Source organism: Parambassis ranga, chromosome 19 (genome assembly GCF_900634625.1).
Source record: "Parambassis ranga chromosome 19, fParRan2.1, whole genome shotgun sequence".
Lineage (NCBI taxonomy): Eukaryota > Metazoa > Chordata > Actinopteri > Ambassidae > Parambassis > Parambassis ranga.
In genome coordinates, this window is record NC_041039.1 from 12703122 (window position 1) to 12719751 (window position 16630).

Here is a 16630-nt window from a genome sequence, read left to right on the forward strand (position 1 = left end):
GTGGCATTCTGCGCTATTAGCGTATTAGCCGTCACTGGACGGTGTGTACCTTAAACAGGTTTTTGTCTTGAAACGTGGTCCCGGGCGACTTGTTTAGCATGGCTGTCTGTTAATTTGTGGCTAATCGTCTAACCTGGCGATACTACAACAGCTTTCGGTAGCAGGGCGGAAGTTTAGGTCGTGTCTTTTCTCTTCATTCGGCGTCCGTCACCGGAGCCCTGAGGCTGAACTCTGAATGCAAAGAGCGCCACATGGAGGCGGTGCTGAAAAACGTGGCGAGTACAGTGGAGCTGCTGGCCGTGGCGGCGCACAGCGGTGTGGTGAAGCAGTGGGATAAACAAACTGTGTACAGAGCATTTCACTGGTGCCGATACTGCGAGCACATCTTTTCCAGGTTTCACAGTAACACAGCGATAAGGAGGGTTATGGAGAAGCAGCTGCAGCCCACAAATCAAAGTTTGCGAGATTCCATCCCTGGATATTCTGACGTGTCTTTCTCGGACCTTCAGTGGTGCCAGCACTTGTTGCTGGTAGGACTCCTGAACAATCCTGAACTACCCTGCTCCATCTTGAAGATACTTTTTGACACAAGGACTCCGGTTAACACTTCGCTCAGTGAGGATAAGGATGGAATCAGCCTCTGCAGCCATATCATTCAATGTAAATCGGCTTGTAAACTCCTGAGTCCTCTCACAGCCGTGTCAGATGTTGGTGCTGATGCTGAGGTGCAGGGGGAGATGCTGATGGAGAGATTAGGTGCACTATCGAACCAAAGCAGGGACACCTGCAAGGCAGAGCAGTTTTTGGACTGCGTCCTCCAGGGATGTGAAGGAGACATGCAACATTTCTGCCTAATCATCACTGCAGCGCTGCTGACAACAGACACTTCACAAACCGCTGCTCGGGATTTTCTCTTGGATTGGCTGCAGAGTAAACACGGACTGCTGCAGCACATGTGTTCTGCACTGCCTACCACTCTTCTCATAGACCTGGCTAAACAACACCAGAAATTTAGATGCGCACACTCTGGTGTGCTGAAAAAGGTGGCCGCTGATATGGAGTACAGCCTAAGTGACGGTGAATGGGTTCAAACCAGCATAAACCCCACATTGACCTTCCAGAAACTGACCGAGCACTTTCGGGCCTTGTTTGAGGCCTGTCCCTCTTTGAGGGGGGAGACAGAAAAAGAGTTAAATGCTCTGAAGATTTCTGATGGAGACTTTGATGTCAGAGGTCTGAGTGTGTGGGGAGACCTTCTGGAAGCAATCAACCAATGACTGTACAGTATTTATATAGAGCTGAAATGCTGACCAAATATAACCAGTGTTTGTGCATTGTTAAAACACGTTTTGACAACATACACTTCTTACCTAAATGTTTTTATTTCACAGAATAGGAATAATGCAATTGTGTACTGATTGTATCTTTCTACTTTTCATCTTGCAAACAAAATGGTTCCAGTATTTGTTTACATCTTATTTAGAGGATGTTAAAGTATTGTTTACAACAGTTTGGTTTAATTTGCAGTATGAAAATATAATAAAGATGTCCCTGAAAGAGTAGAATTCAATGTGTTTCTCTCTGTTTATGCATTTTCTTTTAGACTTCTTAGTGGGTTTGCACAGATGGCAACATAGCATGTAGTCCTTGGCAACACGTGATGTGGCTGAATATTTTACAGTGAATATTTTACACTTATTAATGACTTTCTGTAGATTCAAACTATTAAACTATTATTACATTTGTGCTGGTTAAAAATGATTCTGTCTTAGCTGATTTTTGAGGACCTGGCCCTGGGAATAATAATAAATATATTTAAAGGAACAGAGGGCTATAAATAAACTGATGTAAGCAAAGGGAACAAAACTATTGTGTGTATAATTTATCCATTTGTAGCTGCACACTGCTGAACTGATTTTCACTTTCTCTCACACCATCTGTCCTTGACGCCTGGAGCAGAGCTCGATGCAAACCTATAAATTTTGATTGGCTTAACGCCAATCATGTGACTTCGTTGCCAATTCACACCGGATCTTGCCCATGTGTCAGAGCACCTCTGTGGCGAGGGATCAATTAGTCAGATCAGGCATCTTCAATCAAACCGTCCACAATGGCTGCTGTGTGACATAACTCTGTCAGACAAGCAGATTAGAGCCCCGGCCACCGTGTGGAGGGAAACACCAACACAGCCACGGCTCGTTTAACACACCATGAAAGCAATTCACGTAGAGACAGATAAGGGTCACTGAATAAAGGGCAGCGTGTACACAACCAATTTATTTCTAACCAATGGAGAACATATGCATCAGGCAGACTGAGGACATTTAATACCCTCCTATATTACAGACACCAAATCATTAAAAATGGGTTTGTTTAATTGAAGAGAGACAGTTTAAGACATCTTCACTGGCAGATTTTTTTTTTTTTTTTAAGATTTTTTTCTCACTCTTATTCACAGCCTTACACATAACTGGCAGAGCGACTGAGCAGCCATGGTGATAATTCAGATGTGCTACTGTCTGCTTCCAAGAATAAGAAACTCATGACAACAGTTTAGTGCTGAAACCAGGTTTTATCCATTTTTTAAATGCCTGTAGTAGTCTAGGTGAGAATATTTAGTATGTTTTCATAATGCTATTTAGGTTTAAATGTAACCATATGTACTGTTTTCACCCCATCAATTAATAATAAAGCAACTATTTACATAGTGTAAACATATCAAAAATGAAAAAACTCAAACATGTTGGCCTCTATCGATAGACATATTTTCCTGAGGATCCTTCTCACATCTTATGCCTCCATTCTGAATATATTATATCCCGTATTTTATTGTTCTGGTGTTGGATAACAAACACCAGTGAGACGTGCTGGGGGGGAACTGCTGTTCTGCTGCGTCTACAGGGTCATGAAGGATAACATTCATTAAAACTCAGATCCAGCCACCATCTGGTGGTGTGAATAGGGACTCCTCTGAGAGGGTGGGTGTGGGAGGGTAGAGCCCTCCCTTGGCACGTGCCTAAGCTGCTCCAGTGTGGCCCCTTTGTGGCCTCTGCGACAGATCACAGAAGCAGGAGGACCCCTCTGCACACCTGTGTCCCCCTCAGAAAACACAGCGTGGCGCTGAGACTGATGCTTGAATGTGATTTGGTGCAGGACAAGATTGCTATAAATTTGTGTGATGTTGGTGCAGGAGACATTCTCGTTGTCCTCTGCATGACATCCCAGAAAAACCTGCACTGTCAGACTCTGTATTGCGGTGCTGTGGTTGCAGAAACGTTTTTGGGTTAGCAGAGGGAGTGGTTTGTGTTGTAGCCAGAGGCAACATGTTGGTAAAAATAACAAAAGAAAGAGGTAAAATCTTCAACCAGTTACTGAGCTGAACCGTCTAATGTTTCACCTGAAATATTTTCATATGGCCAAACAATTAGTTAATTAATTAAGGGGATAATCTGCAACCCATTTCAATCAATAATTGTTTGCTTCCCTACTCAAGAAAAGTGATGAGATGAAGATCAAAATGAGACCCTGTGAAGTATTTTGTCTTATCTGCTAATTCTATTATGATTTTATCCATGTTTCAGGGTGTATCATGTGATATCTTATCATCCTTTGTCTGTGTGTGTTGCCATATGAAGCTGTCAGTGTAATCTGATATGGGGGGAGGGGAGCTGGAGGGACCTGTGATAGATTACCTCACATGCAACTGTAGGAAACCGGTTCTGTGGAGGAAAACCAATTCAATGCAGCAATCTCCCTCCCCTGATTCAATTCTCACTCCAGCTATATGGCAGGTCTGAAAATGCCCCCCCCATTTTACAGCACCACTGTTTCCCTGCCTCATTACCGTGGGTGATACAGGATTGGTGCAAATAAATGTTTAAGTGGGACTGGGAAGTAAACACAGTTCTTAAAAAGGATGAAGATATTTTGCAGTGGAGACCATTTGCATTCTGACGGAGCAGAGTCTACTGCTAAAAAGACAGGCTTCAGTTTGGACACATTGCAGTCCTTATTAAAGTGGTCAGTTCAGTTTGAGTTGTAGTGGGCGGAGAGATGTGATAAATAACATGTTATTTCGCATGAAACCAATTTTGAGCCTGGCAAGCTCTCCATTAATAAAGCAATTAACAAGGGAGGAGAAGGGGGTGTGTGTAAATCCAATTGCCCTGAGGTGGTGTAATGTCATGCTGGAGGGTGTCATAAAACAGTAATTACTCCAATACTGCTTTGAAATTTTGGGCTATTATTAACCAATCTTTTTAAATAGGATGGTGTTAAATTTTACACATTAAATGAGAGAATATTGAGGCAGCAGTGTGGAGCCACTGCTCTGGACATTTTGGATTTTTTAGACTAGACAGAAGAAGAGGGATCAGAAGGATAATTGCATGCAGGCAGAGTCCCAGGGGAGGCGTGCAACCCCGTCATCAAACACTCATTCTGCCTGGGCCTCATCCCATTACAGTCCCCCAGGAGCCAAACTGCACCTGCCCCACAGACTGACAACTACTCAATCCCTCTTCACTTGCCCTCTCGATTACACCAACAGCACAGAAAATATTCTGTGATGCTGCAAAAACACAAAGGGGTTACGTTACTGGTGGGTGACTGCTGAGAGAATTTCCCTCTATGAATGAAATGTTTACACAACATTTTGCCCAATTACCGCCCATCTCCTCCTTGCAGGCACGTCACAAGGCTAACAGCCATGACCAATCCGGCTGGTTAGCCATGAGAAAACATGTTCCACGTGAGTGGTGACACGATTGTGTTTTCTGTCAAATTAACATGTGCACTGAGACGCAGGCAGCGGTGAGCGTTAATGGTTTCCCTCCTCAGCTGTGCACATAATCGGGGAGAAACTGGGATTTATTGTAATGGCTGTCTGTGCTGCTGCAGACATGAAGCTGCTTCCTGTGATCGAACCATCAGTCAGAGGCTCAGACTGAGCACCATCATGTGACTAAAACACAGCCTGCACAAACTTCATGCATCTATAATCTTCTGTTAGAGCTGCATGAGTCTGCAGAGGTTTTACTGGACCTTCAAGAAGCTGATCAGACTGGATGACTCATGACTCATTCCCACCTGCAGAGGCAGAAAGCCACAGTCACAATCTCTGATGCATTCAGATTTTCCAAGCTCCTGTAGGTTGTAGCCTGGAGCAACGCATGTGGATGGATGCCATTTTTTCCCCCTGAATTATTTACCACCTGCAGCAGTTTGTCGGCCTCAGGAGCGACGTGTTGGACATGCTGAGGAGAAGCACAGAGCTGATAATATCACCTTTCTGCTTCACTTCATGTTTAAGTTTAATCTCTGAACTAGTCATTTAGAAAAAAAACATTTACATGCATCCATATAGGTGGGCGATTTGTGCCTTTATTAGGCCAGAATTACTGATTACCAATTACATTATTGATGCAGTTGTTTGAACCAACATACAATATTGTCATGTATGTATCTAGGGTTCAGATTTCTGCTTAATTTGTAATGTGACAACTTCCTGTTTTATTCACTGTTACGCTCAGGTAAAGGTTAACAGATCATTTTTCATCCACCTTTTTACACTTTCTTTGGTAAAATCAATATTTTTAGCCTGATGTTAATACAGCTGTTGACGAAGAACATGATGTATGCAATCACAAAAGATCACATGATCCAACCCATCAGCCTATTTAATTTAAATTCAAACTTTCAGGAGGAGCATGTACTGTATGTTGTAAATGCTAATGGATTCTGGAGTTAAACAGTATTGATTTGTCATGTGATTGGGCTTAACGATGAAGCCGGGTCAATAAATGTGTTGTTGCATATAACACCGCTGACCTCGGATTTACAGAGAAGAAAACCAGGGTGTGCATCAAATACTCATCATGTTACATTCTCACAGCACACTCCAGGCATCTGATCTCTCCAGTAGATAGAAGGTGTGTGAGTGGCAGGTGAGAGGTTGAATAGATTCATCACCCTTTTACACACCTACATGACACCTCGACAGCAGCTTTTTCAGATTAAAGTCAGAAGTCTCTGCAAAGACAGACAATGACTTTGGTTTGTATGGATGTAAACTCCAGTTATAGCTTTTCTTCCTGTCTCTATAACAATTACCAGGCTACAGGGTCCACTATACTCTCCCTTCTGGACTCCAGAGACCTCGGCCATTGATTTACTAATGAGAAACGTGAAGAGAATTGGAGATGCCTGTCAGTGATTGGAGAAGGAGGTTAACTGGTGGTGTGTCTGCAGGACGGCAGTAAATCACATCAACACACAAGATAGAAATGACAAAAATATTTTGGTTATTTTTTTTATATATATAAAATGATATGAGTATTTTTATAACACTTTTTTTACATCAACATACCTCTTCATTACACAATATTAGTAGCCATAAAATCACGTTTATCTGTTTACATAAATTTCAGGCACAGAGCCATAATAGCATCTTTTGGTCGTCTTAAACATTCTTAAATATTCATATATTTTAAACATCCTTGCAGATTTCATACAGCAAATGAAGAAAGTGTTTAAATAGCAAATAAAGTCAGGTGGAAGAGCCATCTATTAATAACCCAAGTGGTCCACTTAAATGTGACAATATCAATGTGTCAATAAAAGTACTTTTTGGCGACCATGACAACAACCAAGAGACAGCAAGAGACCACAAAACCTGGCTGATCAATTCATACACGATTCTTCATCCCTCACTGTCAAAATGTAACAACATCTCCTGCATCATGAGCACTAAAGCTGGATTCTCCAGACACTAGTAATTTGTGAAAACACGCACCTTAATGTTGATCATCACATGACTCCAAAACAATTACAGTTAGATACAGCAAGCCAGTGTTACATTACAAAACAGAATGTGATGGGTGGCGGCTACACAGAGTTTATTGCAGTGCACACCAAACATCAATAAAACAATGTCTTCTGAGCAGTTGCCTCCAAAACTGTTTTTTTTTCTTTTCTTTTTTTTTTTGGATTTGTCTCAAGTCACGATCAGAACCTGATTATTAAGAGTTCATTTTATTATTCATTATGGCAGAAGACACATATCTAAGAACGAAGCAGTAGGCTGAATGAGGACTATCCGTGACTGTGAGGCGGCTGCATCTGAAACATTGATCTGAGCAAATTCATGCAAACAAACACACACTAAAAATCTACAGTTCAATTTCACTCACGCTATTTTTGTCTTTATAGTGTATTATAGGCCTCACCCAAGAAGAAGAAGAAGACCTTTTTTGCAAGCAGACATCTCCCTGAAGAGGTACTGTCCATGAAAAATATGGCCTTTTATATTTATGTTAACACAGATCAACGACCCAAAATCCACAATAGTCTCACAGAAACAGTATACAGATATATACAGTACATAAAACACATTTGAGAAACAGAATATAATCTTGTTTTTAGAATACTTATAGTTTCAGTGCAATCAGAGTGGTATTTCAGAGAAAGACCCTATATGATGGTCAACTGCAGTGTCGTCTGGCTCATGTTGTTCAAGTAGGTTGATAAGTTGCCTGCCTAAGTCGTACACCATAGCTCTGCAGTTTTCTTTGTGTGTATAGTGAAGCCCTACGTCATGAGGATGTGATGAGAGATGTCAGAATCTAATGAGGATTGTTCTGCATTGCAACTATTTCTTTACATTGGCTTTTGAAACTAGTTTTACTTGAACACACAGAATGGATTTTAAATATCTGAAATCAATGCTTATTGTGCAATCTGTGATGGAGAGTCTGTTTTTGTGGGCAGACTCACCACAGCTGTCTGGTTTAAGAGTAGCCACGCTCAGAGTACATCTTCCCTGCCGGCTCCTGTACGTATTCTTCCGTCTTATCCCAGTCCTGCACCCAGCCTCCATTGAGCTGTGCTGTGGCCCCGTAGCTCTTTGCTGGACCTCCTCCCATTGCGCCGTAACTCTGCGTGATGTCACCTGTCTCCTCGGCCAGCTCATCCTCATCTATAAAGCCACACTTCTCTTCGCTGGTTTCCTCAGGGTCAGCCCACGGCTGTTTCTCCCCAGATGCAAAGATACCATAGAATACCACACCTCCATAATGCACAAGGGAGGCAATGAGGAAGACATACTGCCACTCTTCCCGCGTCTAAAAACAGCCAAGAGTCAGAGTGAGTCATTTCAGAAAGGTCTTTGTAACTTCTTACTCAGAACCTTGAAGTCTTACACAAACAGTTAAAAACCTTCTGTGAATAGAAATGAATTTAGTGCATCCAATCACCTCACAGGTCCTGAAAACTTTATCAGACTCACCTTATTCTTTGTCATTGCTCCCACTATAAGAGGGCAGACCATCCCTGACAGGGTCCCCACACCATTTGAAATGCCCATGAGGATGCTGGCATAGCGAGGAGCGATGTCTAGATGATTTACATTGAAACCTGCATCAAAAAGAGTGTAAATTATGTGTTATAAGCACAAGCAGGTGATAATTGGAATAAGATTGCATTGTTGTGAGTCTCACCTGATATTGCAAAACCACTAAAGCCCACCGCCAGAACTAAGAAAGAGATGGCTACCCCTTTATTGTGAGTGTAACCGACCACTAATAAGAGAGTAGCTTCCATTCCGAACCCTGAAAACAAGAGAAGAGTTACCTGATGGACTAATGGGGAACACTTGGACTACTAAAATCTGATGATTAAATCCTCACCTCCACAGTTCATAATTTTGCGGACCGTAGTAGTGGACATGATGTTGTGGGTCCGTAGGTAGTCGGCTAACTGGCCTCCTAAAGGCACGATGATGGTCATGACCAGGTGAGGGAGAGCCGACAGCATTCCAACCTGAGAAACCATCAGACATTAATATGAAGCAGCCACAAAGGAACGTCATAACAAAAGCAATTCATTCACACCCCAAACAAATGTTCCTTTTACGTTTCAGTGTCACATGTGAGCAGTTTTTCACCTCAGTGATAACAGGATCTAATCCCGTTTCTGAATTACAGCTGTCAGAGCAGCTTGAGTCATGCCTCAGACTCTCACTGCAGGGCAGAGATCAGGACTGACCTGATTCTGCTGCTTGGATGATGCATGTATTTATGTAGGAAAGTAAAATGACCAAACAGGGCACTTTCTTTCAGAAATCAGCACAAAATTACCTGTTTGATCAAATATATTTTCTTACACTTATACCAACCATACCAGTGTTGCATGTTCATAGCTGCACACACCATATTTTTCTCTTTTTGCTCTTCTTTAGGTCACCACTATCTCTTTATGCTTGTGATATTTTAGGGCAAATAATAAGCTCTGTAAGGGATTTATTTACCTTGCTGATCTCAAATCCAAACACCTCTTCAAAATATGCTGGCTGGCTGATGAGAAGCAGATAAAAGGTCCAGCTTCTGCAGAAGTTGGCCACGATGATTGCATAGACGGGCATGGAAGAGAAGAATTTCCTCCAGGGGGTCTTGAATTTCTGTGATGACAAACTCAGAATCACCTGGACATGCAGTACTTGAGGTGATGTTACAAATCAGGCTTTACACACAGAGGACTCACATCCAATGCGCCCATAAGATGGGCACTTTCACCAATGCTCTCTTCGATGTAACGGCGCTCCTCCTCTGTGATGGTCGGGTGCTCTGCTGGACTTTCGTAGGATACCAAAATCCAGAACATGTACCAAAATATTCCGAATGTGCCTGAACAAAAGAATCAAACACACAGTCAATTGCACAGAGAAGAGACAATCTTTAAGTCTTTAAGTCCAATAAAAGTCCCTCAATTTGCAAAAAATCAAAGGAATCAACCAACCCATGCCCAAAATGGGGTTTAAAAAACAGATGTCACCAAAGAGAACAACAAAGGAATGTTTGATTGTCACTTTAAATGTGAGCAGAGCTTCACCATTATATTCTATTTAAACGATAAAAATAATATCAATCTGAATTTTGAGAAAATCAAAACACAATTCATAAAGTTTCAAAGAGCTCAAGAGATCCAGAACTCACTGTAACAGATGCAGTTATACAGCAATATCTGTCTGCAGTGTGCTAACATTACATAACAGACAGGTGCACATAACGTTAATCTCTGCACTCAACAAAGTGTTTTAATCAACACTCACCATACACATAGAAGACAGAGGACCATCCCGTGTACTGGACCAGGATCCCGGCCAGAGGCATGGCTATCACTGCACCAGCATAAGATCCTGAACAAGACCAATTATCATGACTAAGCAGAAAGAGAGCGGTGTCTTCCCCTCTGTGTCTTGTTACAATTCTGCTCAATACATGTTCACAGACCTTTTAGGAACAATATTGTGTAATTGTAAACCTGCACTGTGTTATATGAAGTCATGTGTTGACACAAACTTTGTGTGCATGTTTTGTACCACAGAAGGAGATGGTTGCCAGACGACTTCTTTCCAGCGGTGGAGCCCATTTACTCCAGATCCCATGGCAAGCTGGATAAGTGACCCCCTGCACACCAACAAATGACAATACACAGTAAGATCAGGATCATTTTCATCTTTTCAATGTGTAATGCTGTAATGGCACAAGATGCTAATTTGCAACATGCAACAATACACGAATGTGATATTTTTTTTCCCCCACTCAATAGAATTTGTAATGAAAATGCATTGTGCCTGATTGACGCAGTCTCTTCTGATGTGCAGGACAAATTGCAGTTAATAACAAACAAACTGACATGCATTGTGTCTGACCTTTCTAATAAAGACTAATGGCTTAGGTGTGAGCTAGAGCAAATTCAGGCTGACTACCCACTTCATGGATAAAAACTGAATTGCTCCTATTAAATCTTCATTACACACTAAGTGGCATACAATAAACTATTGATAGACACAAATTGCTGGGGCTTGCAGTGGGAGACACCCTGAAATGCTAATGTTTAATTTGTAGTAATAAGTCCTGGTGCTGAGCACAGGCAGCCCTCCCTCCCTCTCTCTTTTTCAATGGTCATGAGCTGCTATTGAAACGACAGTATACAGCTAAACAGAACAACAAAAGAGGATGACCTTCACTGTGATAACAGCATCCCTCTCTGCTTCTTCAGCTGTGGGATCCGCCTGCATCAAGTGCTTTTTACCTCTTTTGTGTTTCTATGTGGAGCTGCTTCAGCTAGGCAAACCAACATACATTAGCCCCACTATACAGGATTTTTTTGTGTGTGTTGTCTGCTGATTGTGTGCTAATCTGTGTACAGTTTAATGAATGGGGCTTCTCCATAATAGAATAGAGAGCAGGACGGATCCTGTTAACAGAACAATTTCATCAGGGGTCAGGTTCAGCTCGCGGTTTGATAATGAAGCTTCATGTTTTGAGTCTTTTAAAGGTCAGAATCTGATGTGCATCCGTACCTCCACCAAGCCCTGTAATATCCTCACAAAGATCACACATCCGTAGTGCACCCGGGCAGCGGAGGGAATGAACATGTTCAGTGTGGATGTCAGCACGATGGCAGCCCCAAAAACTCTGCATAAACAGCATGTTGTCAAATTATTAGCAAAACAAAATCATCAGGTTGTCCAGAAGAGTCTCAGATATACTGATCAATATCGCTCATTCAATGTAATTCTTTTACTGAAAGAATAATGAAGATGAACCAGCCCCTAATTGGATGCCACACACAGACACACATGCACACAGGCACATATTCAGTTTCCAGGGGAGTGAGGACAGGATGTGTTTGCAGCAGAAGGCGTCAGTGGGCTCAGCTGACTTGGCAAGATGATGCTATTCAAAGATTTGCATCTTATTTAGACTCCAATCCCCTCATAAAACAACAACTTAATGATCCCCTCATGTTCATCTAATAATAATGACTCCTTCCTCTTTCAGTGCAGCAACAATATTTAATCATATTTTGCTAAATGTTGTGTTTCTGCTTCCACCATTTTATTGTTCTCTGCTGCTCCTTTGTCTGAGTGTGGCCAGCTGATCAGTTGTAAGTTGTGGTAAAAAAAAATGTCAACATGGTCATTTAAAAATCATGCTACTACAATCCTGCCTTGGAACCATCTCTCACGCAGGGTTTTGGCTGGTGTGGTTGCCATGCCTCTCAACATAAAGGATTAGACATGGCCGTCCCATGGGAGCTCATTAACATGAGGAGGCACGCCTGGCGGGCATCAGCCAAATCCCCAGTTTATCTGCTTGTTCCTTTCTTTGAAATAAAAGACGGAAAACCAAACAATAACACCTATATATCCCAATAAAAAAATGAGCGTACAATGGATATTAGTGCTGTAAATGTACCTGTTTGCAGCCAGTCTTGAGGAGATATAACCTCCTGGAATCTGCGTTACTATGTAGCCCCAGAAGAAGGATCCATGAATCATCCCCACAGTCTCTGGGTCCCAGTTGAATTTCGCTTTCTTTCAGACACGAAAATATACACAATTAATTTTAAAAATGTAAGTGTAATCACAGTAAAAAAATCTATTGTTTAACTGAGATATTTATTTCAATAGAGAATATATGTGATTACGCAAATGGAAATTATAAAGCTCATTGTATTTCATTTTAAACGCGCTATACATTTCATTTTTACCATTTAAGCACTAAAACAGGTCGTTTATGTACTGTGGCCCTCAGACCCTGGAAAGTGGGGGTCCTGGTGTAAAAGGGGGGGGGGAGGCGGAGTTAACAGGCACCTCTTTTATGATGATCTTGCCGTTTTGATGGATCGTGTGGTTATTGACCATGCTGACGATGGCCACACCCAAGTTACACCGGATACCGAAGGAGATGCAGAAGCCGAGCCCGCTCAGCATAGCGATGATGTATCTGCGAGGAAGCCCGAAGCATGTGCAGTCACACAGGGGCGCCTTCCGCTCCTGGTCCTCCCTGGGTCTCCCATCCTCCGTCAGCTCGATCGCCTCACCTGTTTGCTGCTTTTTTTCGATCCTCCTGCACCACAGAGGCGATTATATAACAGTCTTTTTGTAAATTAAAATCACAGAGGACCTGGATTAAATTAAACATCCATCTGATTGCCAGATTTTGTTTTTTATTTTTTATTTACGCAAAAAAGCTGAAAAAAATCTCATGTACAGGTTAAATAAGTGTTTCTTTCCACGCTATCCTGTATTCTATTCATTTCCAGGCCTTGAACATGTCTGCATTATACGTAAATCGTGCACATTCTCCAGAAAACCTGCGCATTTTTGTTTTTTATTTTTGGATAAAGTCTATCTTTTTGATTGTCGTGCCATGCAGAAAGAAAGGCTGTCTGAGAACGGAGGAGAAAATGACCTTCATACCGCATTGCAGCACTGTCAGCACCATCGTTGTTTAGACCTGATTTGTGGGCTATCCTTATATTTTTTTATTTATTTATTGTAATTAGCTCTCATAAATATGGTACCGGAATTCTCCTGCTCTGACTTCGGGCATTGCGGAATTTCTCCACAGAAACATCAAGGTTCATTTCTAAATTCTTCAACAGTGGAATGTGAAGGCCTCATCTAGTGAGAGCAGGCCTGCTAAATGAAAGATTTTTTTCCTTTCACAGCTTTGAGTCACGTTTCTGTGTTGCGGGCTGCAGATTCAAATCAGACTATTGGAAAAAAAGCCCCTCAAAAATAAACGAAAAACCCCCCCACACATTCCTGCACAAAACATTCACCAAAAATATGGAGACTAAATGCGTCCTATTTTGGATTAATTGTGCAAAATTCGTTTTGTTCTATTTTTACAGTGATTATTAAAAAATAATGAAGTTAAACTTAGCGTTCGTTCTCGCTGTCCTTAATTTAAACCGTTTTCTTTATCAGTTTGTTTGGATCTATAAAGAATATATCAAGTGAACTGATACAGAGTCCATCGATCATGAATTCATACAGATGGATAAATAAGGTAATAGATATTCTCCGACCTTGTGTCACGACTCGTTCTGTTTCATTAATTATTAAAAAACACCCACAGCTGCTGGTGGAGGGGGGACCGTCCTCCAGGGAAATATCTGATCCTTAAATATTCGGGCCACACGACTCCATCCGTGATTCATCCCATAAAGAAAAGATTTGGGATTGTAATCCGGGAATAAACCACATTTAAAGGCGATGCACGCTTTATGTGCCATTTTAACATCTGGGTTTTAATTAATCAGAAAATGAATAATTCTGTGATTAAAGGATGATTTCTTCTTCTCTTACCTGTACAGACTCCCGAGGGCCTTTCCTGCGATTTGCTTCAGCCCCTCTTTAGAGGTGGGGAAACCTTTCTCCTTGCCAGGCTCCATATCCAAATTGTCCCCTTTTAATCTGAATCTACAATACTATAAGAAATAGAAGTGCAGCAGTAAAGAGCATATTGTAAAGATATAAATCCAAAGAACGCCTTCAAGCTGAATATAAAAAAAACGCCTCGATGTCCAGAAAAGATGAGCCAGAAAATGGAGAAAGAGGAGGGAAACACGTTCAGTCTGAAAGGGCTGCTTTCACACTCACAAAACAGCAGTCAAATAAGTCCGCTTCTGCCTTGCGCAATGTTAATCCATGCAGTGCCATTTTAAGATCCAGTCAGCGATTATAAAAACACCAAAAAAATCATCAGAAGTTGCCGATTTTTCTTTTTAAAAATCGAGGTGGGGAAATATGAAACAAGTGAAGGAGCCGGTGGAGGTTTGGAGGAGCTCTGGTCTAACCTGAGGTAAGGAGCTCCGGTGTGGCAGCAGCCGGAGGAGGATTCAGCACCGCGGACAGCTCACAGCTCGTCTACCTGTCAGCTGCTCCGAGCAGCGCCCCTCCTCCCTCCGCTCCCACCGCGCCTCTCCTCCTAATTCAATTACAACTCAAAAATCTGTCTGCGGACAGCATAACCCCTCTCCTTCACTGATTTCTAACTGAATTAAAAAGGATTTTAGGATTAGCTCCGACCACTTATAAATCACTTGCTGCAGCGGCCACAAAGCAGTCACCCCCTCCCCGACTGCAGCGCGTTACATCCGGCTATTTCTCACAGCGTTTACAGACTGTGCTGGAAAATGTTTGTGGCCAGACTGGTGAGAGATTACAGTAAATTAAACAAATTCAGTGGTTTCATTGATAAATATATAAAGAAAAGAAAAAGAAAATCTGGTTCTTGCAGACAGTATGCAGCCAGCCACGCAGAGGCAGTGTTGTGTAAGGAAGTTAAAGAGAGCCGACCTCAGCTGATAAGAGAGGAGATAAACGAGACAGGACACATTTGTTCTGCACAGTGTGTTTATCACATGAAAAACAGAACACGCGTTTTATTGGTTTACATCTGTACAGACAGGTGCAGGCAGTGCGCAGGCAGGTGTGACAGTGGATATTCTCTGACGTTTCCTCTCCGTCATCCGGGTGCGTTTGGATATCTGTGACGCAACCTGCACGCCTGGACACTGCTGAAACATGACGGCAACATTTCCGAGAAACTTATTTCTGAACTGGCGGCCAATGCAGCAGCTGAACAAAGGGTTAACGCAGGTGATGAGGCTGCAGACGCTCATCTCCAGGGCGAAGGCCAGGTCTGCCGCCCACCAGGAGGCGGGGTCTTCTGGATAGATTGCCCTCATCAAGATGGCAGCGTTACGGCTCAGGTGGTAGGGCAGGTAGAATAGGGCAAATAATACCAGCACTGCGCTCAGCAGCCGTCGGATCCGCAGCTGCTTGTTGCGCGGATCGGGGCGGCAGGGTCGCCGGCGCAGCTCTCTGACGCTGCGCAGGCCGCAGTAGCAAATGGAGAACAGAGGCAGGAGGAAGCAGATAAAGGAACATACGACGGAGTAAGGGAGGCTTTTCTCGGTCTTACTTAGCAGAACGTACAAGGTACATATGGTGCGGTTGCTCCCAGGGCAGGTCTGAATGAGAGTCATGGGGGCAACAGGTATGCTGAGGACCAGAGTGGCCATCCAGACCGCCACACACAGCAGGCAGGTCTGCCGCCGGCTTAACAGCGCCAGAGAGCGCAGCGGGTGCACGATGGCCAGGTATCTGTCCACACTGATACAGGTCACGAAGAAGATGCTGAGGTAGAAGTAGTTGTGATAGAGCATCCTCACAGTCTTGCAGAGCGTCAGCCCCAGCCTCCAGTACACACCATCCAGATGGTAGTGAACGAGCAAAGGCAAGGCCAGCAGCCAAGAGGTGTCAGCTAGGGTCAGGTTGAAGAGGAAGACCGTGCTTCGGGTCCATCGCTTCAGCTGGTGAGAGAAAACCCAGAGGGAGAGCAGGTTGAGGGGGAGCCCGAGGAGGAGCACCACCAGGAAGAAGGAGGGTAACACGTAGAGCTGGACCACGGGTAAACCTGGTGGTGAGTCCAGGTTACAAAAGCTTTCCTCTGGGGGCTGGATGAGCACAGAGGGTCAGCTTGGACATTTAAAACTTTGTTTACTTATGTACTTAAAAACATCACGGAACACACTATCATTACAGAGCAAGCGTTTATCATTATAAAATAACTGTAATCAATGAAAAATTTATTTCAGTGAACCCTCGCAGCCTACCTGAACTTGAGTGTTGCCCATGTCTTTGTTACAGTGGCATCAGCACTGTGCCAGGAGAAACAACCATGCCAGCATATTTTGGTGTAAAACACACCCACCAGTGTGAACAAACACTGAATAGTTATCAGTGTTCTCTCTGGCCATCTGTTCTGTG

The 16630-nt window shown here is 42.9% G+C and overlaps 3 protein-coding genes across 3 annotated transcripts; 1 reads left to right on the forward strand and 2 right to left on the reverse strand.

Annotated features, from left to right (window-relative positions):
* The first annotated feature begins 216 nt into the window (after positions 1-216).
* fancf (FA complementation group F) lies at positions 217-1371 on the forward strand. Its single transcript, XM_028430045.1, has one exon. It carries the CDS (start codon positions 252-254, stop codon positions 1275-1277), a length of 1026 nt encoding a protein of 341 aa, XP_028285846.1. The 5' UTR covers positions 217-251; the 3' UTR covers positions 1278-1371.
* A 5089-nt stretch (positions 1372-6460) lies between these two features.
* Positions 6461-14514, reverse strand: LOC114451424 (vesicular glutamate transporter 2.1-like). The gene is made up of 12 exons (XM_028430020.1): positions 14162-14514; positions 12659-12914; positions 12261-12379; positions 11363-11477; positions 10376-10463; positions 10106-10192; positions 9538-9680; positions 9305-9454; positions 8685-8817; positions 8496-8606; positions 8285-8412; positions 6461-8120 (listed from the first exon to the last, which is right to left on the reverse strand). The coding sequence occupies exons 1-12, from the start codon at positions 14245-14247 to the stop codon at positions 7788-7790; spliced, it is 1749 nt and encodes a 582-aa protein (XP_028285821.1). The 5' UTR covers positions 14248-14514; the 3' UTR covers positions 6461-7787.
* A 726-nt stretch (positions 14515-15240) lies between these two features.
* LOC114451653 (P2Y purinoceptor 6-like) lies at positions 15241-16508 on the reverse strand. Its single transcript, XM_028430435.1, has 2 exons — positions 16477-16508; positions 15241-16317 (listed from the first exon to the last, which is right to left on the reverse strand). The coding sequence occupies exons 1-2, from the start codon at positions 16495-16497 to the stop codon at positions 15241-15243; spliced, it is 1098 nt and encodes a 365-aa protein (XP_028286236.1). The 5' UTR covers positions 16498-16508.
* Positions 16509-16630: the final 122 nt, after the last annotated feature.

Coding starts and splice junctions, on each gene's coding strand:
- LOC114451424 (XM_028430020.1), bottom strand. CDS start 14,247: ATGGAGCCTGGCAAGGAGAAAGGTTTCCCCACCTCTAAAGAGGGGCTG. Junction 12,915..14,161: donor GCCCTCGGGAGTCTGTACAG/GTAAGAGAAGAA, acceptor TCTGTGGTGCAG/GAGGATCGAAAAAAAGCAGC. Junction 9,455..9,537: donor ATCTTATGGGCGCATTGGAT/GTGAGTCCTCTG, acceptor TTGTCATCACAG/AAATTCAAGACCCCCTGGAG.
- LOC114451653 (XM_028430435.1), bottom strand. CDS start 16,497: ATGGGCAACACTCAAGTTCAG. Junction 16,318..16,476: donor TGGGCAACACTCAAGTTCAG/GTAGGCTGCGAG, acceptor GTGCTCATCCAG/CCCCCAGAGGAAAGCTTTTG.
- fancf (XM_028430045.1), top strand. CDS start 252: ATGGAGGCGGTGCTGAAAAACGTGGCGAGTACAGTGGAGCTGCTGGCC.